Source organism: Peromyscus maniculatus, chromosome 10, assembly GCF_049852395.1.
Source record: "Peromyscus maniculatus bairdii isolate BWxNUB_F1_BW_parent chromosome 10, HU_Pman_BW_mat_3.1, whole genome shotgun sequence".
Lineage (NCBI taxonomy): Eukaryota > Metazoa > Chordata > Mammalia > Rodentia > Cricetidae > Peromyscus > Peromyscus maniculatus.
In genome coordinates this window covers 66151692-66179307 of record NC_134861.1, presented here as the reverse complement: position 1 = coordinate 66179307, position 27616 = coordinate 66151692, and the positions used below count along the sequence as shown (strand labels likewise).

General features: G+C 34.7%; 1 protein-coding gene across 1 annotated transcript in view; it reads left to right on the top strand.

Moving 5' to 3' along the window:
• Gabrg1 (gamma-aminobutyric acid type A receptor subunit gamma1) overlaps nt 1–27616 on the top strand; it is a 74700-nt gene that overhangs the window by 27650 nt on the left and 19434 nt on the right. The window contains exons 2-5 of the mRNA XM_006979670.4: nt 332–480; nt 12857–12924; nt 23849–24069; nt 25554–25636. Coding sequence (XP_006979732.2) covers nt 332–480; nt 12857–12924; nt 23849–24069; nt 25554–25636 — 521 coding nt within the window. The remainder of the gene's footprint in view (nt 1–331; nt 481–12856; nt 12925–23848; nt 24070–25553; nt 25637–27616) is intronic.

Sequence of the window (27616 nt, the reverse complement as noted above, 5' to 3'; positions counted from 1 at the left end):
CTCAAGGTTCTTTGTGTTCCTTAAAAATGTATTAAGAAGGAAAGTGTCCCTGTCTTGATCTGATAGTGAGAAAATCTTTTTTGAGATGTTTCCAATATTTGTTTTAGCATGTATATTATTTTTTAAATTTTTAATGTGTTTCTTATTTTAATACTACCTTATTAGTTAATACAGTTTAAAGTAATATATGTATGTATATATGTGTGTGCGTGTGTGTGTTTTCTGCGATCATACTACCATATGTTAGAATAATTTTGAAATAACTTACATATATAAACGCATGGGTTTTGATGAAACTTTTACTATACAACATTCTCTTTGAATCATTTAGCGTTGATAAAGCAGATGATGAAGATGATGAAGATTTAACTATGAATAAAACATGGGTCTTGGCACCAAAAATTCATGAAGGAGACATCACACAAATTCTCAACTCATTACTTCAAGGTTATGATAACAAACTTCGTCCAGACATAGGAGGTGAGTCTGATGTATCCATCTGGGATTTTGAAGACCTCACTGGTGCTATTTTAGTGTCTTCTCCTATCCAATGCATTCTACAGATTGCTATGGCTGAGGATGGTTAACTGCAGTGGTCACTGTCTTTGAGGAGGTCACAGTCTGAGAAGACACAGAAAACAAACACTTTCAATGAGGTTGTTTGTCAACTGGTAATATAAGAAGTGTTAGCAGAGAGTTCTGATGAAATTGCTTGGAAGACCAAGAAGAAGCTCATCAAAGGGATGGCGTTGAAAAGAAAATAAAAGGTTCCAGTTTGGTGGCAGCGGCACACATTTAATTAGCATTAGAATTATATGTAGTGATGGCAAAGTTATTGAGGGTAATCAACTTTATTCAAGACGGTGTCTCTAAGTCCGTTGCAAATATGTACACATTTAATACCACAATGAACTGGCAAACTTCTCATAGTAACCTTAAAACAAAACCAAGTAAACAAAAATCCATATTTTAATTGATATTTTGTTAAGATTACAGCTAACAATGAAATCTTTTACATATTTAAATTTCCTAGTGAAAATATATTTAATGATGTAAGTTATTTTTCCTTGAATAACATTTTTTTGTTGTCTTTTGGTTTTGATGTTTGTTTGTTTTGGTTTGATTTTCTTTTTAAATATTCTTCTCAGGGGCACTGCAGGAGTGAGGGGAGAATATGGAGGGACTGGGAGCTGAGTGGAACTAAGGTTCAGGATGTGAAATTCCCAAGATTCAATAAAAAAGTTTTGATAAAAGATGTACAAAGCTGCTATAAATATAAAAATATAAATATTGTTAAATATATTTAGATATGTTTAAATTTTATGAACAGTAATCATATTTTCGTAAATGTAAATTTAGCTTATATAAATAAAACCAATTTTGTATTTCTACTCAAAGTTGATTAACCTTCATTATTTATTGTGAGAAAACTCTGAATTTATTTTAGTAATATAAAGATGTGATTATTTTATCAGTAATGAATACTTTACTTCTTTAATTTCATTCAAAGTGCCCTGGCAGGACTATAGTACAAAGTTCAATAGTTTTGATTTGTTTTTGATTATCAGAGACCTAACTCACAATTCGGTGGTATGTAGAAATGATGGTTGCTATGATATAATTTTGACACTCTGCTTGTTACTTTCTCTTAGTGTATATCAAGTATTATTATTCTATTGAAACTTCAAATACCTTCTGATATAGACGATATTTTGTCAGTATTTTATATGGTCTTTCTTCTACAAATAAGATTCAATCATTTAACAACATTAGCCAAACTTTAAATGGATTTGATTTACTTTTATTAGAAGTAAATGTGCTTTTGACTGTGGATTTGTGTACTTTAGTGCAATGTCCCTAAGGTTGGAAAAGGGTTCGATCACCTGGAGCTGGAAGTACAGACAGTTTTGAGCAGCCTGACATGGCTACCCAGAAGCAGTTTCTATTTTCTGCCAAGGAAACGTGTACTCTTAACCATGGAGACACCTTTCCAGCCCCAAGCCAAGTTTTCATGTTTTCAAAGCTTAGTCATGGAACTTATTAAAGTAACTTTTAAAAACTGCCATTACACTATATTAGGTATTATTTTTCCTGGGACATACTTAGGATGAAGCTTCTTCATGCATCTATTCACATCTTTACCTCAGTATAAACCACACATATTAATGTATAATATATAATACACTTTATAAGAATCCACCTATGTTTATGGAGGACAGCCAATAGTCATGTTATTGTTGGTGCTCTCTATGTGTTTTGAAAAGTGATTTTAGTGACATATGCAAACAGGTTGCACTTTACCCCCCTTTTCGTCACTGTCTATTTAAGATCAATGTTAATACTTCCTTAAAGTGAAAAACAACCTTTGGAAACTTATGTTAGGTTAGAGTTTGACTTGTGGGAAAAATCTACAATATAGAAGTGTTTTAGTAGATGTAATTATATGCAACCTTTAAAATTCTTTTCCAAGTTTTGATGATAAACTATACAATGGATTTGCTCTATTTTTAAATTACCCAAGTTAAATAGTTTATATTATACTTCTGTTTTTAATGTTCCCATGATTTCAACATTTCTCTTTATTAACTTTATTTATCTTTATTCTTTTTATTAACAATCTGTTCTTTTATTTATGAAACAACATTGAATAACCTTTTACATTTTATTCTTATGTTATAGAATCCAATTTTTGCTTGGCCAATTTTCTTTTTTATTTTAATTTTCTTCATTTTACATATCAATCACAGTTCTCCCTCCCTCCTCCCCTCCCTCTCCCCCTACCTCTTCTCCACCCCGCCCTCCATCCACTGTAGCTGGTGTTTTTCTGTGTCCTGCCTGGTCCACAGCCCCTCAGATCCAAGTAAACACACAGAGGCTTATGTTAATTAAAACTGCTTGGCCATTAGCTCAGGCCTTCCACTGACTAGCTCTTACACTTAAACTCAGCCCATTTCTGTTAGTCTGTATGTTGCCACGTGTTACCTGTGTGCCATTACATGCTGTTCCCTGGACGACTACAGGCTGGTATCTCCTGGCTCAGCCTGTCTCTTCCCAAAATTCTCCTTGTCTGCTCACTCCACCTATACTTTCTGCCTGGCTACTGACCAATCAGCATCTTATTAAACCAGCATACAAAAGCATTATCCCACAGCAATCTGTTCTTCAAAGAGGATAAGGCCTCCCATGGGGAATCAACAAGGTCTGACACATTAAAGTTGAGGCAGGGCTAAGCCCCTCCCTACTGCATCAAAGCTGAGCAAGGTATCCCGCCATAGGGAGTGGACTCCAAAAAGCCAGTTCCTACATCAGGGATAAATCCAAGTCCCACTACCAGGAGCCTCACAAGCAGACAAAGCCAGGCAATTGACACTCACATTCAGAGGGCCTAGTTAGGTCCCCTGCAGTTTTCCCCAGCCCTCCATCCAGAATCCTGAGTTCCCACTAGCATGGGTCCACAGTCTCTGTGGGTTTCCCCATCATGAGCTTGACCCACCCTGCTCATACAATCCTTCCTCCCTCTCTTCATCTGAAGCCTAGGAGTTCAGCCCTCTCCATGATTGCTAGGAGTCTTAGCTGGTGTCATCCTTGTAGATTCCTGGGGATGTCCCTAGCATCAGGCTTCTCCCTAATCCCCTACTGGCTCCATTTATCAAGCTCTTTCATTTCTTTCTCTCTCTCTCTCTCTCTCTCTCTCTCTTTCTCTCTCTCTCTCTCTCTCTCTCTCTCTCTCTCTCTCTCTCTCTCTCTCTCTCTCTCTCCTTGTTCATCAAATTCATTTCCTCATGTTCTGATCCTCTATCCCTATCCTTCTCCTCCCCAGCCATTTCATTGCTGTAAAAATATTTGCTTTATTCCATTAGTCAAAATTAAAATTGAGACATTAAAAATATCTATATGTGCTTTTCAGTAATCTGTAATGTTAACATTATAAACCCAATCTAAGAGAAAGGAAGAGATCCTTGGCACAAGGCTTCTATTTGATCCTTAGATCTTCTAACTTCATGCCCCTCTGACACCCCAAATGTTTGTGTTTATATGACCTTAATAATTAATAGAGAAAGGGAAATGGTATTTTCTGGTTATTCAAGACCAAGTGGTCAGCCCCCAAATCATATACATATACATGATCACATATGTATACATATGTATTGATATGCAAGACCAAACACTAAACATTCTAAGTAGAATGCACTTATACAATTAGGCACACATACATATCAATATTTATATATAATGTAATAATAACAATAAAAGAAAAAGTCATTAATGATTTCTTTTTTTTATTGAAAATACCTTTTTTTTAAATACAATACATTCTGATTTTGGCTTCTCCTCTCCCTTCTCCTCCAAGTTTCTCCACCCCTCCCTTTCCATGTTTGTTGTTCGAATCTAAGATGGTCTTTTAATAAAAAACCTAGAGCCAGATATCAGGGTGAAAGCTGAAAGATCAGAGAAGCAGAGCAAGCCACGGCCACCACCTATTACCTCACCAACTCCTAACCCTGAGCAACTGCACAAATTCTCAGACTGAAAGCATCTGAGTTCTCATCCAAATGGGTCTCAGCTGAACTGCCTTAGTTCCTGTTTTCCTTATATACCTTTCTCCACCCTGCTGTCACTTCCTGGGATTAAAGCATGTGTGCTTCCCAGTACTGGGATAAAAGGTGTGTGCCACCACTGCCTGGCTCTGTTTCCAGGGTGGCCTTGAACTCAGAAATCCAGACAGATCTCTATCACCTGAATGATAGGATGAAGGGTGTGTGCCACTACTGTCTGTCCTCTATGTCTAATCTAGTGGCTGGCTCTGTCCTCTGATCTTCATGCAATTTTATTATGGCACACAATATATCACCACACATGTTGATCCACACTCTTTCTGTATCTTGTTAGAAAACCTTAATGTGAGGACTCATACTAAATAATACCAAAATAAATACTAAATTAAATGAACAAATCAGAATATGACAAAACAACCAAACAAGAAAAAAAGCCAAAGATAAAGCACAATAAACAAATATAGACAGAGAGACACACGTGTTTGCACACATAGAATTCCCATACAAATCCCAAACTGCACGCTATAATATATATTCAAAGACCTGTAATGAAATTAAAAAAAAAAAAAACCACCTGACTTAACATTATGAGATAAAGAACCTTAAAAGATGCTTTTGCCTTCGTTTTGTGTTGGCCATCTACTGCTGGATATGTGGCGTTTCCTTAAGAGTGGTTTGTTTCCCCAGTGAGACTAACCTAGAGAAAAAAAAATTTCATTTGCAAGTAGTTAACAGTGAGGGGTAGCTTTTGATTTATGGAAGGAGCCCAGTGTTCCCTTCTTGCGTCTAAAACCCCATTTGGTGCAGACCAGTGTTGGCCCTGTGCATATGTTTGCTAACCCTGCTGTGTCAGGATTTGATGGAGAGATCTCATTCATGATTTTCAGTTGGGAGCAATGCAGGGTACAGTGAAGGGATTGGAGGGAAGAAAGGGAAAATGGAAAATTATGCAATGTCTTAAAGAGAGAGAAAGAGCATTGTCCAGTTGAGTGCCCTTTACTTTGAATTTGCATAATAGCTTTATTACAGTTGCAATCCTTTTGCCTAGAGTATCACAAGAGTGATGCAGTCCCTTTTCAGCCCACTGCATCAGGAGGATGTGATACTGCTTTGTCCAAGTCCAACTTATTACTTGTGATATTAATGTTCTTCATACACTTAAGTATTGAGTCTTCCAATTTAATTGAATTAAAGATATTATTTTTCCCTTTTCTGGTTAATATATTTTAAAGTGATAGTGTGAAACTATGCAAAAGTATTTCATCACACCCCTGTCCATTATTCTAGAATTATCAGTGAGTCATACCTGTGACATTTATTACTGCTCTATTTTCCAAACAGACTCAATATTGCCATTATTCATTCCACACATATTGGCTGTAATTCTATCATAAGGTACAATGGCTCTTTCTCTTACAGTTGTTTACCTATTATTACTAGATTCATCAAAGACCACGAGCAATTATTTTGTTTTACACTTCATAATCCATCATTGTCATTATTCATTGCATTGTGCAGTGTGAAACATTAAGCCACAGGAGCCTCTTATAATTTGTTTCCTTTGTCTGTGTCTGTGTCCCTATTGTGTTATAAACTCCTGGTTTCTTTGATCACATCGGACATTCTAGCTCATCTTGACCCAGAACTAGAATTCACTCATCCACCAAGGACATTGAGTTCTTTGTACTTTCATTTGATTTTTAGAATGACATTTGGAATTTAAGATCTAAGCCCCAGGTGTATTCATCACTACTTAGTTTCATTCATTTTTTTCTCTTCTCAGTGAATTACAGTAGGAATTTTCTATACATATTCATAGGCTTCAATACTCACTGATTTTCTTTTATACATGTACTATGAGGCATGACTTTGCACTGTAGTTTTGACTTAATATACAAACATTACAACTTTCATTCTAGGCCTCAGTTCCTTCTTTTTACAGCTTCCCTCGCCAACAATGAGAACTTGATTTTCATGTCTATACAATGTATTCTCATATTTGGTCAATCCTCATAAAGACATATTATTTCAGAACTTAATAAATTTCTATGCACAATATATATCTCTGAAAACAACTTTCCTAATGAATGAAAAAGTCATATAGAATTGTATGCTTCATATTTAATTTACTCATACATTTTGAATTATTTCCTGTGTTTGGTACAAATTCTGAATCTAACTACATTTTCCAAATTGTTATTGTGTTAACTCAGTATCATGTATTATTTTATTACTTGAGATTTTCTTATTATATATTATATTTAAAGTATTTAATTATTTTTTTTATTCTCTAGTATCTTGTTTATATACATCAACAGAGCACTAACCATGGTTAATAAGCATAATATGGAAGTAAAATATTTATATTCATATATTTTATAGCAAATTTCATCTCATAATTTTACAGTGTTATTAATTTTCCATGTTTCCTGGGATATTCTTGCATTTATGCTTGAATATACCAATTTTACTACCAATATATTGGTCCTAAAAATCTTAATAGTTTTATTGGAATTATACTGTATTTGTAAATTTACTTCGAGAGAACTGTCATTTTTTTTAACATGACATTGTCTAATAAAGTGATGTGACTGACTCTTCATTTCTTCATATTAATTTGTGATCTCCATGCTTCCCATATGGTTTATTTTTACATGTACTCTACTTAATATTTTTAATGTTGCAAGAATTGTTTTCTCTTCCATTATATTTCATAACATATTCTACCATTTCATGATGTTTATTTTACAAATTATTTTCAAAATATGCTATCAGAATCTATATAATTACTCTAAGCTTTGTCAGTTAACATGCAGTATCAATAATATTCAGTAGTAGTCTAGTCTTTATATGTTCTGCTACCTCACAGAAAACAACATTTTCAAATTTGTTTTCATTTTGTTCTATATTTTAGTGTTTTTCTACAGTATCAAATTTTAATTTTTTATCATATTAGTCATTTTTTTGTTGTTGAAATTTTCTGAGTCATTACTTCTGTGGATAGATTTTCCTTACATCATTTATGAGTGGAAAACCTTTTCTGTTGACTTGGTCTTTATGTGTAGAACATACAGGTGTAAAAGCGTGGGTTCATTCTTCCTTTACAGAGTTTTCTCTTGGTATGGTATTTCACCTCTGGCACACTTTGCTTGTTCCTTTTGAAAAGTGTAATGACAATCCAATACTTTTTTTCTTGTAGCTTATTAGATGTTAAGTTTTTCTGAGGGTTCCTGAAAATTCAAAAATATTTCAAAAGAACAGCTTTATTAACAAATGCCTAAGAACCATTCAGTTTAGTTAACTTCCCTCCCACTTAATTTAAAATAAAATCAACTGTTTTTTAATGCAAGGAAAAATTATTTATTTCACACTATTGCATTATTATTTCTATCCCAATGTATTGATATCTTCATTGATTCTATTATAGATAAGTTAGTAACAGTTGCCTGCCTTGTATTTATCTTGTATTTAACTTTTTATAATGATTACAACCTATTACTGAATTTCTTCTGTATTTACTATTGGTCATCTGTAATTCCATCTTTGTGTTTTGTTTCACATAGTTCTATAGTTGGCTTCTGCCTCTTGGTTTAAAGGACAGGAACTGCACCCCAGGCTTACTGTCTGGATTTCTGGTTCAAAGTGATTAGTCTTAATTTTCCAAATTCTTGTTTGAATAGAGCAAACTACTTTGAGTATTTTCCTGTGAGGTTTCTACTGTGCATTGTCTGTAAGCATTTTTTGTCTGTAAGCATTTTCTCCATAATTGGATTATGATGTTGTTTCTTTTTTAATTATTTTTGCAATAATTCTTTTGTCTAATTATTTTATGATCTGGAGACTTTTTCCATAGTTTCATACTTTCAATCCATTGATGTTCTCATATGGCCACTTGCACAGCTTTAGTGGATTTAGTGGCTGTGGTGGTGGTGTTTCTTCTGTGTTGGAAAAGGAGTGAATTACATACAGATTATTGGATTCTATTTCTTGTCGAAATATATAATTCTCATTTTGCTACTTTTCTTTTTCCATTCAATTTTTAAAGCATGTTTCTATTTTCACTTTTGACACTGTGCTTTGCCCAGAAACACCTTGTTTTGAAGAATGTTCTTTTATAACACATTTAGTCGTAGATTCCTTTCCTTTTACTATTTGTTGTAGTCTCAGAACACATTTTTAAGTACCTTCAGATTGATGACACACAGGTTCACTTTAATGGGATTTTCACATCAATCTCAAGCCTGTTACCGACTCCCTTCTCTCACAAACTTTATTTCAACCTTGTTGATAGAAGAAAACGTCTTACACAGAGTGAGACTGTGCCAGAGGTATTTCTAACAGAATTTGTTCTCATTCCACTCTCTCCCCCACTTCATTCTCCTTTATCTCTCTTTCTGTCTTTTTCCAGAAAGTTGTTTTGGAATTTGAACATAGGTGTCTTCTCTGTACTACTATTTGTTCCTTTTTGTTAGACTACTGTCTTGCTGGAAATATTGGAACCTAAGGCAGATTATACACATTTCTTGAAGCAATTCTTTGGCCACACAGAGATTAATCTTCTTTAATTTCTTCTGGGAAATATGGGGAATTAATGATTATTGCTTAATCTTAATAATTAAACAGTGTTTCCAAAGTATTTTTATCAATGGATTTTTTTTTTCTACTGAGCAATAGTGATTTTATTTGCTAGCCTTCAGCTATGGGTTCAGAACCTGGCACTAATTATCTCTGAAGTAACTGAAAATTTTCCTCATTCTCCCATACATTTCACAGCTGTTTATATTCGATTTGTCGGTATCACATGTACAACTTTGGGACAACAGATCCCTGGAGAAGTTTCATGCAGAGTTCCCAACCCCGCTCTATGTCCCTTTTCTTGTTGCAAAGAAACCCTAGCTGTCTCAACGGCACTGACTCCTTTTACTCTTCAGCTTGGTGTGGTAGTGCAAGCTGTGATACAGCTACCTGACTCTGGATGGATAGCATGATGCCAAGAAAAAGTATTTTTCCAACTTTTAAAAAACTTTAATTTTGAGTAATTTTGCCTATAAACAATATTCACAGTCAATCATAGGGGCAGTGAGTCAATATGATAAAGCAGTTACAAATTTCTGTTATTTTTTCTTAATTCTGTAGTTTGTACCTTATAAACATTAAGCTTGGTTTCCAAATTAGCCTGAAACATTTTCTTTAATTTTTTACATTCATGTTTTCTCATCTTCTGTAGGGCTATAGATGAAAGGATCTGATTGAATACCAGTATGCAAGAGTTACCTATGATATATAAAATGGACTCATAGTTAGGAAATATATATTTTGTGATTGTTAATGGAATATTTTTGTCAACACTGAAAAACAAGTAGAATAAACTGAAAGTCTCCCATTTTTTATAAATAAACATGGAAACTAATTTTTTTCTTTTTGTTTTTTTTCAAGACAGGGTTTCTCTGCATAGTTTTGGTGCCTGTCCTGGATCTCAATCTGTAGACCAGGCTGGCCTCGAACTCACAGACATCTGCCTGCCTCTGCCTCCTGAGTGCTGTGATTAAAGGCATGTGCCACTGCCACCCAGCGAGACTATTTTCTTATTAGTAATAGTTTCATCTTGGTATCTTTTCCTTTTTGTAGTCTTATGAAAACACAGTTCTTAAAAATACATTGCACATGTATTATCCAAATTTTGTTTCTGTATACAATAAACAATTAGTTTACATATTAATAAAATAATAATACAAGAATCAGAATATCTTTATTAACAGCAAATATTATATCTTGAACTAAGAGTGATCCTTCACTTGGATCATCAGTGGCCTTGATTTATTGTGTTGGTCAGCAATACTACCAGTAACAGAATGTCACATGGCATGAGTCCTAACACCAGAATTAATATTTGCCTAATATACACAGCTTCATCTTTTTTTTTTTTTTTGGTTTTTTTTTGAGACAGGGTTTCTCTGTGTAGCTTTGCGCCTTTTCCTGGAACTCACTTGGTAGCCCAGGCTGGCCTCGAACTCACAGAGATCCACCTGGCTCTGCCTCCCGAGTGCTGGGATTAAAGGCGTGCGCCACCACCGCCCGGCCAGCTTCATCTTTTAATAGGCTCAGAAAATTGATATTATGGAGTCAGAGCAACTCATTAATATATAGAAGTTCCTACATTTTAATATGATAAACATGTCTTATAAAATAAATACCCTAAAGAGTTATTTGTTTTTACTGTAGGCAGTATCCAGTCTAAGTGTTGAGTATTAAACACAGAAAACAAATATTTGTTGATTTATGAGTATAAATGAAAAAATCTGATTATGAAAGAGTTGTGTGTTTAGATCAGTTGTAATTGCTTAGAGATAGCAATAAATATACTTACAAATTCAAATAAGGGACCTGTTATATTGTTGCTAATTGGCTTCATAAAAATTATCCTTTAAATCCTGGCTGTAATTAGCTTAATTATCTACTTATTGCCTCCAGTAAATAGTTAGCAGAAATAAATGACAATTAAAGGCACTCATCTCAGAAGTCATCACTCTCACATAAAATTCAAACCTCTGAATCACGTGACCTATTTTATTTAAGACAATTACATGAGGCTAGCAAGTTAAATTCCCTTTTCTTGTGCTTTGTCAGTTTGAAAACTCAACTTTCTTTTCAACTAATTCAAAATGACTTATTTATATTTCTGGTTAAGTAAATATGTGTACCACTTAATAATTCTTTTTGTCTGAGGGAACACATAAACAAATCTATATAGAGAATGAATGAGCCCCCAAGTACAGATGCTAATCATTGCAAGAGATTCAAAAATAAACATCACGGCTTTGTGGGCACCGTTTTTCAAAATGACTACCAATTTCCGCTGAATTTTTGTTGCTTGAAGGCTTTGCTGTATATACCAGTAAATCACAAGTGAAAAAATATTGAGACTGACAGATTCAGCCCTATGTAGACAAGAAAGGCATCCAGTGAAGGCTAACACAGCCCTTGAACATGGGTGATGAATATCAGGTCAGAAAGGGAAAGTGTACAAGGCTTACCATGGTAGAACGGTGAAACAAACCTCTTTAACACCATACTGTGATGCACACAAACCTCTAACCACAAGGAGAGTTTTCTCCTCATGCATTTTCTTTATCAAGTTCTCAGGAAGACATAATGGATCCCCTTGCAACTCTTGTCCTTTCATGTCCACTTTGTACATACCTTATGTCTGTTCCTCAACTAGAAGCCATTGAACCAAAGATTAAATGACCCTCTGCATGTTATATTGTGGAGGTTATGAGTAGAGTTTAAGAAACTATCTAAAACTATTCTTCATGGCAGAAAGGAACATTGTAATTATTCTGGTAAATCTCATTAGAGGGAAATTTAAAAAGGAACAAAGGACCCCAATCCCATCGCATATGGGACTGTATTGGATAAGCTTTTCTAATAAATAATATCACTGTGTAACCATTTTTTAAAATGCTGGTCATTTAGGTACATTTTGATAGGTTATACAAAGATGTACCATCTGAAGACTACCTGAGAAATTCCTAATGGCAACATACAAAGCAAAGTAAATATGGATCCTAGAAATATCTATGTAGTGATCAGTAAAATCCGACTATCAACAAGATAAAGGAGTATTGTTACCAAGAGAGAAAGTAAGGAGGAATGAATGGATATTTACAAGGTCCTCGTGTGTTCAGTCCTGGAAGCAGCATCCTACACACATTGCCTCCTTTCATACCCATTCTACAGGTTTCAGTATATGCCAGAACTGGCTCTCAGGAGACACGTATTATATATCTTTTTAACTCTGTGTTTAGTTACTTCACATTGTATATTTAAATTAGCCATCTGGGAATAATTAACCATTTAGAAATCAGCAGAAGTTAGAAATCAAGACCTTTCACCTTACTCTCTGAGAGCAAGGCTGTTTTTCACTCACCAACAAACTCAATCTTCATTAACATTAAATATTATTTATATACAAAACTATATTCTAATACTGAAGGCCTAGAACTAACTGTGAAAAAATATGATAAAATTTTTTATTGAATTTAAAGTCTTTTATTTAGTTGGGCAATTTTTAGACATCTACAATATCTGTAGGTTGTACCCATGAAATAGTTACCTCATGAATTTTTATCTATATAACTGATTTCAAACTGAAAAGTTTATGATTCTATAACAGACTGTTTCTACATTTCATAATGAGATATATTATGACTGAAATAATAAAATGTGATTCACTACTAAATTTAAGATTTCTCTAGAACAGTCCTTGATATCATTGACCATTCTGTGTTACTTTGCAGTGAGGCCCACAGTAATTGAAACTGACGTTTATGTGAATAGCATTGGGCCAGTTGATCCCATAAACATGGTGAGTAAAAACTGTTGCAATACAGGATTCCTGAGTGTGTGTCTTACAGGAGAATGATTAAGTGTGTGATTTACGATAGCTTATTGTGAAGTAATTGTTTTAAGATTGCAATTACTATTGTACCGGTTAGTTTGCCAATATGGCACAAAGCATTTTCATCTGGGTAGAGAGAGCCTCCATTGAGGGAAAATGACTCTATCAGATTGGCCTGGATGCAAGTGTGTGTGGGGAATTTTTTAATTAAAGATAGATGCGGGAGGACCAAGCCCACTGCCACTGTGGGTAGTGCCACCTCTGGGCAGGTGGTTCTGGGTTGTATAAGAAAGCAGGAGGAGCAAGTAGGCAGAATTCTTCCAAGGTCAAAGCTTAAGTTCCTTCTAACAAGGTTTTACCCTGCCTGAGGTCTTGCTGAGGCTTTCCTTAATGATGGATTGTGACCTGCGAGGCAAATAAACACACTGTTCATCAAGTTGAATTTGGTTGTGGTTTTTATTACTGCAATAGAACACAATCTAGGAAAGCTATGTGTCAAGCATTGGCCAGTGAAGCGGAAAACACTCCTATGGAAGAATTAGTAACCTCTTATTCTAATGGATTGACTTCCTAGTGCGTAAATGATTTTATTGGATCTATCAAAAGTCAATCTCTGAAGAATTCTGGGAGAAGAAATGTGGTGATATTTGTGTACCCTAATAAAATTTACCTGAAGATCAGAGAACAGAACAAGCTACTAGATTAAACATAGAGGACAGACAGTGGTGGCATACACCTTTAATCCTAGCACTCATGAGGCAGAGATCTGTCTGGATCTCTGTGAGTTCAAAGCCACCCTGAACTACATTAGATTGACTCAGTCTAGGAGAGAAAACAGAGATAGGCAGTGGTGGCACACACCTTTAATCCCAGCATTTGAGATCTCATGCCTCTGCTTGGGAAGTCACATGGCTTTAATCCCAGCACTTAGGAGGAAGTGATATGGTGGGCAGACAAAGGTATATGAGGCACGAGGAGACAGAACTAAAGCCTCTTCAGCTGATGAAGCTCATTCAGCTTGAAGCCTTTTGGCTGAGGAAAGCTTTTCAGGCTGAGGAGTCCTAGAGGTACGAGGTTATTTTTTCCTTTGTCTCTCTGATCTTTCAGCATTTACCCCAATTTCTGGCTCTGGGCTTTTTGTTAAAAGATCATTTTAGCAATTCATGTTACAAACAAAAAATAGAAAGCCCAGTGGGACAACAGCCTGAGATTGAAAGACATGATAGGGAAAAAAAAAACTAACAAAAGAGACATAGTTTATAGCAGCAATATTGATTAAAGTTATTAATTAAAAATTAACTTTTTAATGTTCTAGGGAAGCTACAAGAACTCCAATCTAGGAGCCACACTTTAATGGGTTCAGTAATGTGCTGTAATATATGGCTCCTTTAACTGCCATCGTGTTTAGTTTTCTAGGGTTGCTATAAACAAATAGAGGCCTGACCCAGGGAAATTCACCTCTAAACTGTGAGGGGTAGAAATACACGTTCTTCATGGGCATTGCTCATGGGTGCTTTCTCCCCAGAGCCTCACAATGCTTCTCTCTGATTGCTCGTTCCTGGGGTCTTTCAGTATGTTTTTAAAGATTTGTTTTTCTCCTTAAAATTATGTAAATGAAATGATATAAATACAATATTCATGGGTAAAATGCTTAAAACAATCCAACCCAAAAAACCCAAAGTTTAAATTGAAAAAAGTGTGTGTGTGTGTATGTGTGTGTGTGTGTGTGTGTGTGCGTGTGTGTGTCCATGCACATGTTCATGGGCTTATATCTCTGTCTTTTGTGTGCATGTATGGATATGAGCACATACAAATACTACATATATAAAGCAATTATGGATTTATGATCACATATACATTCAGACTCATATCCAAAATTGCTTTTTATGTATTGTACTTACTTGAGATTGAACTGAGAGTCACAAACATGCAAGTCAAGTGGTCTACAAATGAACCATGTTCTTATGTCATTAATCACTTCTAAGTAGAGAACTATCATGATATGCTTAAAATTGCCTGTTTCTTCTCATCTGAATACTACTACACCATATTAATTTCTCTTTCTCCTGGATCAGCAGTTAAGCACACAGATTGCCTCTCCAGAAGACCTATGTTTGATCCCTAACATGCTAATGAAAACTTATAACCATCTGTAACTCAAGTCCCACAGCATCTGGCACCCTCTGTTTAGGGGAACTGCACACAAATAATGCATGGATGTATATGCAGACAAGACATACATACATACAAATAATAAAATAAAATTGAATAACTCTTCTGAATATGGTGTTCTCATGGCTGGCACTAAAGCTGTGTGCATTGATGGCTATAATGTCAGCATTTTGACTGTACCACAACTGGCATATTAGTCAACTTAAGCCAAGTAAGTATAAACAGGATTTTGTTAAATAGAATTTATTGGACTAGCCTAGAAGATGTCTCAATTATGGGATAACAATCAGGAGAAAGACAGGATTACAACCAGATCTTCGCCTAGAATTATCTTAACTTCTTTTTTTTTAAAGCTAATTAAAGGAAAATGTTTTTGAAACTACTGACACAAAAGTATGTTGAAAAAAATATGAAAAACACTGTCATAAAAGGGACTAATAAGAAGCTTGGGCAGAAGACAATTTTAACTAAGGAATTTAGGACAAACAAAACTCACATTTCATAAAATGAACAAAATTGCTTTGCTGTGAGTGTAGTCAACTAATGGGACATGAGTACAATTTAACAGACAAGAGGATAGTTTCACATTTTTTTCTCACTAATTGCCCATCCAATTCCAGTAAGAACAAAAAATATTCATGTACTCTTTTAACTATTTTATAGACAGGATATTTTCTTTGTTACAAAAATATTTTCTTTCTTTTAGAAGATACATTATAAGAACTAAAACTTCATTTCATAATTGGGTACAGATTTCTTCCCATTGTTTCAGGTCTGGATTTTAAATTTGAAATATCATATCTCTATTAAAATGGGGTATTTGATATTAGATGCATGAATTGATCATTTAATAGATTGTTTCTTTATTTCTTATACTGAGAATTTATATTAAAATGATTACAGAATATACTATTGAAGGCTGGAAAGAACTGAGTAATGGGAAGAAGCATTTTAGTTTGCTTACATTCTAATTAAAATGCTTAAATATAAATAAGAAAGCAGATGCATCCAGATATGAAGATAAGATAATGTCAAATGAGGGTAGAGTGGAAGTGAAATACTTTCTTTCTTCCTGGTGAATTTTCAGTCTTTGGGAAGCAGATAAGATTTTACTTTATTGACCACCTATAACCCCATAGTTACCTTCAGACTAGTGGGTAAATTCATCAAGGGTGAAAGCAGTTCCTCCATCGAAGTCAAGAGTAAGGAAGCATCTAGAAAGTGGAAGATCGCCTGTACACCTACAGGTGACTACAGCAGAAGATTAATAGGTGTAAACACTGTCTCCTCATTGATGATTACAGGCATGCCCTGGATGTGAGTTCCTTAGTGGGAACACTGAAAATAAGAGAGTAGAGAAGCAACCATTAAAAACATGTTATGAGGGAGAACCCAGGCCACATCTGCTTAACATATTCCTTGCTATCCTAGTCACAAGAGTGGCCTGTCATGTGGTGACAGAATACAGTTTCTGAAACTGCTGGACCTTTCTTGTTAAAGTGCCTAGCTGGCTTTGCTAAAGGAGACAGGGCGGAGGAACAGGACTCCAGATGTGAGGTTTGTAATTCAGAGATAACCTGGAGAGTCAGTGTAACTGTGTTCCAAAATAATGAATTACCAGATTAGACTACATGGCCAACAGTACAAATAGGATTGGGTCAATTGAGTAAATAAAGTGAAATTATATTAGTCAATATAGAAATAATTAGCAAACAGGATCATTTTCAAATTAGTTTTAAAAGAAAGGGAAACCCAGGGAAATTTTTAAAACAGATGTATATGTAGAGCTGCCAAGTCAGAAGCACAGTTTAAAATGGAATGGAGATAGAGCGTGGCCTTCTTCAAGCACAAGGAAGAGAGTTTGTTCTGTTTTGTTTTGTTTTTCACATATTTAGTGGAATGGGGAATGGTCAAAGCTGTGTTTGTGTGTGTGTGTGTGTGTGTGTGTGTGTGTGTGTGTGTGTGTGTGTGTGTGTGAGTGTGTGTGTGTGTGTGTGTGTGTGTGTGTGAAAGAGAGAGAGAGAGAGAGAGAGAGAGAGAGAGAGAGAGAGAGAGAGAGAGAAGAGAGAGAGATTCAGGGTATGTATGTGTCCATGTCTGTGTCTGTATCTTTGTGCTGAGAATAATTAATTAATGTGTCTGATTTTCACCATATTGTCCTTTGAGTAAGAATGGTGAATGCTGTTGCCTCTAATCTCTGTTTGTTGACTCCCACCTCATTGACTCCTTTCTTCTTCTCAGTTACTTTGGCATTTAAGAAGAAAGGGCCAAGATGGAGCTTTTACACATCAAAGAAAATATTTTCTTCTCCTTTACTATATTAATAGAAAATGTCACTGTGCCAAGTATATTAACTTGAAAAATTATGGACAGGAAATATGGCACAAGAATAAGCCTGTTTTTTTCTTCTTCTTCTCCTCAGATTAGGTAGCTTGCATGTGCTGTAGAGTGGAAAAAATGATTTTGGTACGGGGCGGGGGGGGGTGAAGAATAGTGGTGTATGAAGAAACACACCTGAACTTTTGTCTTTTAAGTTTATTATTTCCTTGGTTTTATGATACTTAAAGTCTTACCACCATAGATTAACTTCTGTACTTATACACCCCTATTAAGTTTTGTCCCCAGTTACTTAAAATCGGCTTTTTACCACACACCTTATTTTAGAACACGATAACACATTTTTAATATAGCACTAGCAAAGAAAAAAATCAAAGTTATATATGAGTAGCATTTCCTTCTCTTGGCCTCTTGGCTCCAGCATGCACTTGCTTATTATATTGAAATTGTATTAATGTCTAAGTGCCCCCAAATTTAAAATGTCTTGCCTTAGAAAAACCCTTCTTTGCTGTTGTTTTGTAGGCTTTGTTGTATATATCCTCGAAGTGTTTGTTGGCTTTTATGATGTGTTTGTAGAGGTCAACTTTGTGGAAGTTGTTCTTCCACCTGTTGCCTTGGATTTTGAGGATGAAACTCAGGTCACTAGACTGACATGGGAAAGACTTTTACCTGATGATCCATCACACGTGCTCAATGCTTTTATTTTATTAGAGTTTGTCATACTTATTGTTGCTCATCTTAAAAATTTTCATGCAATTGCTTCTCAGAAATATAAGACCTCTTTCTACGAGAGATGGAAAAAATTAAAAAAAAATAAGCAGGAAAACTGCCCTATTTTGAAAAAAAGAGACCCATTTTTCAGCAAGTAGATAGATGTAGATATCAAGATCTATGTATGAATCCATATTGACTAAAAATGTTATTGGCGAGCCCAGTGCCATTTGTTAATAAAGAAAATTTGATAATAACTAGCTTTCCTGTATTGTGAAACAGATGTGGGGGTGGGATTCAGCCAAGTAGTTCAATCACCAGTAAATCTGGTAAGGAGGAAGAAAGTATGGGAAGGAGGGAGAAAGGAAGAAAGGAAAGGAGGAAGGAACCAGCTGTGTAATTGTGAAGGTACAGATGTGGCAGTTGTGGTCAAAACTTCTTAAATGTCGTAGGCCTTTAGGAAGATACTTCCTTGCATCATAATTTGGGCAAGAAAAATCATGAGAGCATGAAAAGACAGAGATTGAAAATGTAGAATAATTATTTTCAAAAATATTAGAGACACTAGAAATAAAATGAGAATGCTTTGCGGAAAATTATATTTAGTCATCTGTGCAATGAAATATTGAAATATGTATATGAATACACTTGTATCTTACAAATGGTGTTTCACACACCCACATCTGAATCCTAATGGCTTTTCAAGTTTTATTTTCCAGGAATGTCTCTGAGCATCTCTGAAGATCTCTTCGGGTTTGCTCATTTCTTCCTAGAATTGAGATCATTTAGGTAAAACTCAGACTACAGTGAAAATACAAACATGATCCTATAAATGTAAATCTTCAGTTTATTTCAACTGAGAAATATGACGCAAAACTGACTTAAAAGATGAGCTGAGACAACATGAAAACAAGTGGTGAACACACTCAGAAAACAGGATAAGTTTCTATCTATTACCAAATACACCCATTTTCTCCTGTCCGAAATAGAGAGGTGGATAATTATTGTTACCTATTCCAAAGCCAAAGGAAGCCAGCCATTTCCAGTATGATGGCACCATGATGGGGATTTCTGGGTTATCTCACTTTGGTTAGGCTTACCAGTTATTTGTCCAAAATACTGTCTTTTTGAAAAAATTTTATGTTATTACCATACATTATAGCAGTTTTTTTTAATAAAGCAAGCTAGCTTCTATAATATGGGTGAGCATCATACAGGCACATGAGAACTTAAGAGAACAAATTCCGTTCATCAATGAGGGACTTGGCCTCCTGAGTGCCAAGCTTAAGACTGGAGTGTCACCTCATCCCTGGTCATCCCTGGTCTCTAGCTGCCTGTTGGCTCTGCAGATTTTAGACTAGTCATACCTAAAACACCCCAGGAGGCGGTGTTATATAAGTGGCCCCTCTCCTTCACCTCTCCACCTAGCCTATTTGCTCTTTCTCTGGACAAACTGACTAAATATACAAATCCATGGAGATAGTTTTGTGAAGATATGAGTGCTTAATGTCTAGACTATATGTTGATCCTGGCCACCCTGTTTTTCTAGAGTATCCCTAAGGCCAGGGAAGCTCTTGTCTTTGATATTATGGCTAGAATTCAGTTGTTCTGTGACCATACTAATTTTGATATTTTACTTTTTGAAATTACAAGCAGAGTATCATGAAACTTATACCTGATAGTAAATATATGTTTAATCATGATACAGAAAATCAACAAATGAACTATTAAGACTTTGGGTTCTGCTGGACAGTGGTGTAGCACGACTTTAATCCCAGCACTCAGGAGGCAGAGCCAGGCAGATTTCTGTGAGTTTGAGGCCAGGCTGGTCTACGGAGCAAGTCCTAGGACAGGCTCTAAAATACACAGAGATACCCTGTCTTGAAAATACAAAAACAAGACAAACAAACAAACAAAGACTTTGGGTTCTTTTACCCCAATTTTAGTAGTATCTGGATTGAGAGCTATATTTATATCTCAGAAAAATTGAGAATTTTATATCAAATTGACAAAAGCTTACAGAGGTAAAATGTCCTGTGTATTTGAGGAAAGCACATCTCTGACACACAAAACCAAGACCACTTTTTTTTTCTGTGAGATTGGCATTCCATCATCTTAATATGTTCTGCATTTTAGAGTCTTCTGACCAATTTATTAATAACAGTGCCTTGTATTTTCCAAGCTTCTGACTGCATGTGCCTTATATAAACAAGTCTTTCTGAAATTTCCCCTAGCTAAAAATAATCTCTACCAGTTTATTTCTATTTATGTATACCTATGCCGACTTCTATTGATTTTCAAGTTTTTATTAAGCTCACATTCATATCTAAGAGGTTTCCATTGTTGTCCTCTTAAAGCAAACAAATTGAAAGATCACAGTAACTAGACTGTCAAAAACTGTTTGCTGAACCTGTTAGCAAATTAATAGGCATGATATTGTGTGATATTTGCAAGCTCCATTCACAGAGAGAAACAGACCCCAGATTCACAGTCGCAGTTGAATACAGGATTCAAGGGAATTTAGTGATTATCTTTCATTGTATTGTCACATGACCTCAGTGTTCTCATTTGAAAATTTGAGAAAATAAAACTCATCAGATATTCTATTCGTTGTGATATTCTGAAGCAGCTTCTGTTTTCACAGTACTCGAACAAAATATTTTTGATAATTGTGAGTTGCTCACTAACACTCATATGAGTTCACTATACATCTCTCTGCCTGTGTGCATCTTTCTATAGCATGCAGCTGACCATGGTTTAATTTATAATTTTATTTTGGCCATTTGATTAGGTAGCTTAGTAGATATTAACATGAAGGTAGACACACACGATGAGAATCAATCAAGCTGCAAAATAAAGTTATACATCTATATTAATTGCTTAGAGGGATTATGCATTTTGCATTTCTTCCATTCCAAAAGCAAACAGAACCCCACCTGCAACACTGAAATGTCTAATGATTTTAAGTGTGAGATGGGGTACATAGTTGTACTATACAACTTTGGTTACTGTAGCAATATATACTTAAGGTTTTATAGGACTATTTTATAAATCAGAGTAGCACATTTTTCACATTTATTCATTTTGTTGGTTAAATTTCAAGAAGACAGTAAAGTTTACAAGTCATGTCAGACCTCAAGTATCAAATGTACTGTTCCTTATCTCAAAATGTTTCTTCCAGAAGCTATTGTACTTGTTCTGAGTCAATAGAAATTCCAGTTCAGATTTTTTGTATTTTTATGCAGATGATTATAACCTTTAAATAGGAACATGAAGTACAAGAACATAGTTTGATCATTTTCTGGAAATTACTCTACTATGAATGAGTAAACAAAATTGGATTTTATGATTACACATAAAATGGCACAGACTTTAATAACCTTCTTATCTCAGTAAAGCATTTATTAAGGATTAGCTGTTTAAAGGGGCTTGGGACTACAGCTCCTGCAAGGCTTTGTGAAGGACAACTTATTGAGAAATAATGCTCTGTATCTCACTCTCTCTGTCTCTCTCTCTCTGTCTCTCTCTCTGTCTCTCTCTCTCTGTCTCCCTCTCTCTCTCTCTCTCTCTCTCTCTCTGTCTCTCTCTCTCTCTTTCTCTCTCTCTCTCTCTCTCTTTTTTGATCATAGATTAATTGTGAGTAGCAACCTTTCACTTTTCTTTAATATTTTCTATTTAGGGAAATCTGAGCTTTTAGAAATCTTAATCCCTCCAGCAGCACATTTAGAATTATGTACTATGACACAAATTTCTGTGCAGAGCATATGGACATGCAGGTAGAAAGCTCTGGGTTTTTTGGCCAAGCATTGGAATTAATAGATTCCTTGAAGCTTTTGAATGGTATTTATGTTGTTCTCAAAATTTTATTACTGAAAAAATAGTTCTCAAATCCCTCTTTTGGTGCTATCTTAGGAATTTGAAGTGGAGTACACTTAAATGTCATGATGCTCCTTATATTAGTCAATGCTCATTATTTCCCAGGCAACAATCCTGCCTAGTTTCTTATGATTTTTCTGCTGTATTGCCCCATGTAAATGTATGATTTTATTCCGCTAAGTAATATTGGCTATATTCTCTTTCCAGCATGTTCAGGTCCTTCTTTCTGTTCATATTTAATGTTACAAACCAACTTTTCATCATTGGCAAAGTTACTGTTGGGCTTAAAAGAGTTAATCATTTGAGTATGTGAAGAGGACATTTAAATAAATCTCAGTTGATATCCAATATTTATTAAGTGCCATTTGTCCTGACCAGGAAGAGAGAAAAGAATGTAAATAAAGATGATATATGTCTATGCATTTTCCATCAGATTCATGCATCAGTCAGGCCAGCGACATTTGCCTTGCTAAACAAACGCAGAGATTATGTAGCATGCCACTGATAATATTCAGTAAGTTCTTTAAGAATCTGTACCACAAGCATGTGATAAAATGAAGCTCCCCTCTCAATTTATCTCTAGATTCCAGTAACCAAATGGTAAATATTCTTGCTGCAATCTAGGATTTGATCCAACTTCCCTAATGATAAGGCGAATTCCAGCCTGCTTACTCATTAGTCTCCCTGGCTTAAAAAAATAGATATTAAATATTCATTAACCAAACTCACAGTCATGCTTCCATTCTTTATGGTAAACATTTACTTTCTGGAAAACTGACCAATTGCAAATATCACATCAAGAAAGAGGACTCAATCTTCCCTGCCACACGTAGCCAATATGGGACTTCATATTTTTAAACTGTTTCTGCTTCCTTTTAATATCAGAGTTGTGTACACATGCAAGCAAGCTGTTACACAGAGACCATTTTTCTTCCTGTTCCTTTCCTCCATACCGTGTATTGTTGTACTTCCTTTAAGTTTTTTGAAAAATTGTAATGCTTATAAGACTCCAGGCTTTTTGTTGGGATATAAAAGTGGGTAATACCTGATCTGAGGGCTCTTTCTTAACTATATGGCTTGCCACCCTGTAAGCAGAGTGTTCAGACCTAGGTCCTCACTATGAGACCTGAAATATGAATTTAACATTCAGCCTTGTAATGTCCTTTGGCAATTATGAACTCTGACATGGGGAAGAGTTCTTTATCTTTCACCATTTGATGATTTTGCAAATATTTATTATTGTGACATATATTTCACAAAGTGGTAGAAAGTTTTAATAACAGGAAAACATATAGAACCATTAAAGTGATGTTTAGCATGTTATAATTGCTTAGTTCATTTCTTTGTAGTCAATAAAAGAAATTTAACTCTACCATACTGAAATAATGGAAATCAGATTTTCAGATTAAAGACATTTTAGTAATTTTAGGTAATTGGATGGATATTTACTCCTTAATTTTGAACATGTTATGGAGGTATGATATAAACATAACCTAATTTATCGTGGTTCACAATAAGGTAATTGGTAATTGCTAAAACTGACAAATTATGAAACTAAAAAAAAAAGAGTAAAAGTTAAAGCCACAGAAGGCATCTAGAATTACCAGATTTCACTTTACATGGGTCATTTAAAATCACTTTAAAAGAAGTTTAAAATACCAGATTTATTTTCTCCCAAAAGACTGAACCTAAGCGCCATTAGTTTATAAGAAATTTATGCTATAAACTTTTAAATTTATGAGGAAAACATCTGAAACGATCACCTGATTAACGTCATCATTTTTTAATCTTGTAGGAGTACACCATAGATATAATTTTTGCCCAAACCTGGTTTGACAGCCGTTTGAAGTTCAATAGCACCATGAAGGTGCTTATGCTTAACAGCAACATGGTGGGGAAGATATGGATTCCTGACACGTTCTTCAGGAACTCCAGGAAATCTGATGCACATTGGATAACAACGCCCAATCGCCTGCTGCGGATCTGGAGTGACGGAAGAGTTCTCTACACTCTACGGTAATATTTATTATAAACTGCTCTTACATTATCAATTACCAAATAAACCTTCTTCACACCAGCAGAGCAAGACACAAGGGCCCCCTTTCATTTGCTAAAATCTAAAATGGTAAACTATTTTGGTGATATATTTTTATTTTCAGAGTTGCTATTATATGAAAGGTCTGGGGAAAATATTTGGATTTTCTATTTGGAAGGAAAAAAAGGTTTTGACCCATATTTTAAATTTTATTCATTTATTTGTTTGATCATTTAAATATATTTATTTTGCATGTATATGAATTTTGCTTGTATTTTTCCTGCACACATGCCTGGTGAAAACCAGAAGAGGGACTTGGGTCCCCTGAAACTGGAGTTACAGATGGTTGTAAGCCACTATTTGGGTGCTGGGAACTGCAATATCAGTGAGTGTTTAGCTCCTGAGTCATCTACCCATGCTTGACTAATATTTCTAAGTATCAAATGGAAATTATGCGATTTTCCCCTTGTAATTTATTATTATTATGATTTTTAGCATTGTTGTAAAACATCGCTGTGGAAAGATTGATTCATGAGTTCAAATCTACTCAATTTATCCCCTTCAAAATATGCTTATTGAAAGTCACTTCCTTATTTTTATTATTTTAATTTTATTTTGGAGATTATATTATAGTTAAATTTCTCCCTTTCCTGTCCTCTCTCTAAACTTTTCTATATAGGCCTCCCTGTTCGACTTCCAATTCAAGGCCTCTTTCTTCACTAATTGTTATTGTGTTCATGTAATTATGTGCATCTCTATGTGTATATGAATATGCATATACATATATATTCTTAAATATAACCTGCTCAGTCCATATCATGTTGCACATGTTTTCAGGTCTTACCATTTGTCATGGGACAACCAATGAGTGCATTGTTCTCTAGGTCCAATGAGTGTACTGTTTTCTGGGTCCAATGAATGTACTGTTTTCTGGGTCCAATGAGTGTACTGTTTTCTGGGTCCAATGAGTGTACTGTTTTCTGGGTAGACCACCTCTCCTGCTCCCAGCTTTCCTCAGTTGTTTGTAGTTCTTTGTGTAGGATTGAGGCCTCATGGGGACTTTCCTTTTTGACCTTGGCATGTTTATTGGCATCATCTTTGAAAATGATCATGCTAAATTCAGAGAAAAAAAATCATGCATGGCCTTGTATAATGTATTGCTTTCCTATGCCTATGAACATGTATTTCCATATGTATATATTCATGAAGTTCCTGAAGCTTTCTTTTTTACATGTAAATATAGAGATTATAAAGTAGCTACTTAGTTGGCTGAAGAAATGTTTGAATTTTGTACTCAATAGTGAATGATGTAATATTTATCATTAAACTTTGAGGTTATTGTTGTATTCTGTTTTACCACAATCCATTACAGAATGTCCAAATGATGTTTTAAAAATCAGATAAGTAGTTTTTCATTTTTTAAAATAATTCTGCCTTATGTAATATTTATTTTCTGTCTAAATAGATTAACAATTAATGCAGAATGCTATCTTCAACTTCATAACTTTCCTATGGATGAGCATTCCTGTCCACTTGAATTTTCAAGCTGTAAGTGAAAACATGTGATAATTTTACAAAATTGAGTTAAAAATACTTTATTATCATACAAAAAGAAACAAAATATTATTCTTGAAGTAAATTGAATATTATTCAACTTTTAAGTTAAATAAATATAAATAATACACTTGTTTACTGATATTAAATGAAAAAAATAGATGAAATATATAGTGAATATACATACTACAAAGTAATCTTTATTTCAATGCCTTTCACTTTATTTTTCTACATTGCTTTTATTGAAAATAGATTTTTATATAGTATATTCTAATTATAATTTCCTCTCCCACAACTCTTCTAAATTGCTCCCCATCTCCCCTCCCATTTGAATCAAATCCATTCTATATCTTCTTTGAAAACAAACAAGCATCTAATGAATAACAAAATAAGATAAAACAAATAAACTGGAGAAGAAAAATAAACAAATGTTCGTTCTTCTCATTCTAAATACTCAAATGAATTATAAATCTAGGCTTGCATTCAAATGTTTTTACACAACTAGAATAAAAAAAAAGTTCAAACTATATAAATCTTCCTAATGCAATATCTAACTTTGTAAGATTGGCTTTTAAAGTATGTTTCAAAAATGGTTCAGCAAAAAGTGTTTACTATGTAAATAGTAAGTATTTAGAATATTTTAATGAGTTGGAAAATCCAAGGTACTCATAAGTTTATTTAATTAATTTATTAAATAAAGAAAATTAGTGAATTGCAGAAAAGCGTTTAAATCTCAATAATTTGAAGATTAAAAACCCAATCTATTGTTTTCTTATAGTGTGATAGTTGGAATTTCTTTGTTGAAAAATTAATTATGTTCAATATTTATTAATACAATTATATTCATGTGTATTTTATATAAATATGTAAGTGTCTATATAATCACCAAGTCTTAGAAATATGTAGGCATTTTGAAAGTCCTATTGGATATATTGATAAGTTACCTAGGGTGTTTCCTTCTTAGAAATCATAATTTTTGTTCAGAGTCTGAGCCACTGCCCCCTAGAGTATGAACTAGACATTCCTAAGTTTTATACAATGTTGCTTCCTATTTATCTCCAAAATTCTTTTGACTTCACTAATTTCTTGAAATGCATTAATAAGTTTGCCATACAACTCACTTCCAGACTAACCAGCTCAGATTTCAGTTTTTCATTTTCCAAACTTTGTCTCAGGAAGATAAATTTTAGTTCCCGGCCTAGATGGGATTACTGTGAGTGCTCAAGACAAATATTAAGGATTTCCCACTCACTGTTCATTGTTTAAGGTTCCATCCCTAACTCTGGGTGTGATCTTCACCTGGCTTTGATTGGTATTACTAGAGACTCCTAAACTCTTATAAAGGCAATTGGATGTCAATGGCACAAACATATTGACTGTATCACAGTTTTTCAGGTTGGTTATATAAATCTACAAGGGAAATTCAAATTTTCACTTTCAGTAGTACTTCATAGCAAAATACAGAAGATTCTATCATAGCCTTATAGTAACACTCAATGCCACAATTCTGTGTTTATCTCACAAAACTCTGTGACTATGTTCTATAGTTTCTGTACCTATGACTATGTAGCATGAATTATGGAGAGATGGCTCAGCCGTTAAAGGCTAGGCTCACAACCAAAAATATATGAATTATTAGAGGGTCTTATTAATAAAATCAAACCTGATGCCAGGTATTGGGGTAAACGTTGAAAGACCAGAGAAACAAAACAAAGCCACACTGGAAACAGCCAGGCATGGTGACACATGCCTTTACTCCCAGGAAGTGATGGCAGGAAGCAGAAAGGTACGTAAAGCATGAGGACCAGGAACTAGAACCTGGTTAAGCTTTTAGGCTTTTGAGCAGCAGTTCAGTTGAGATTCGTTTTGGATGAGAACACAGATGCTTCCAGTCTGAGGAAACAGGATCAGCTGAGGAATTGGCGAGGTGAGGAAGTTGTGACTTGTTCTGTTTCTCTGATCTTTCAGCGTTCA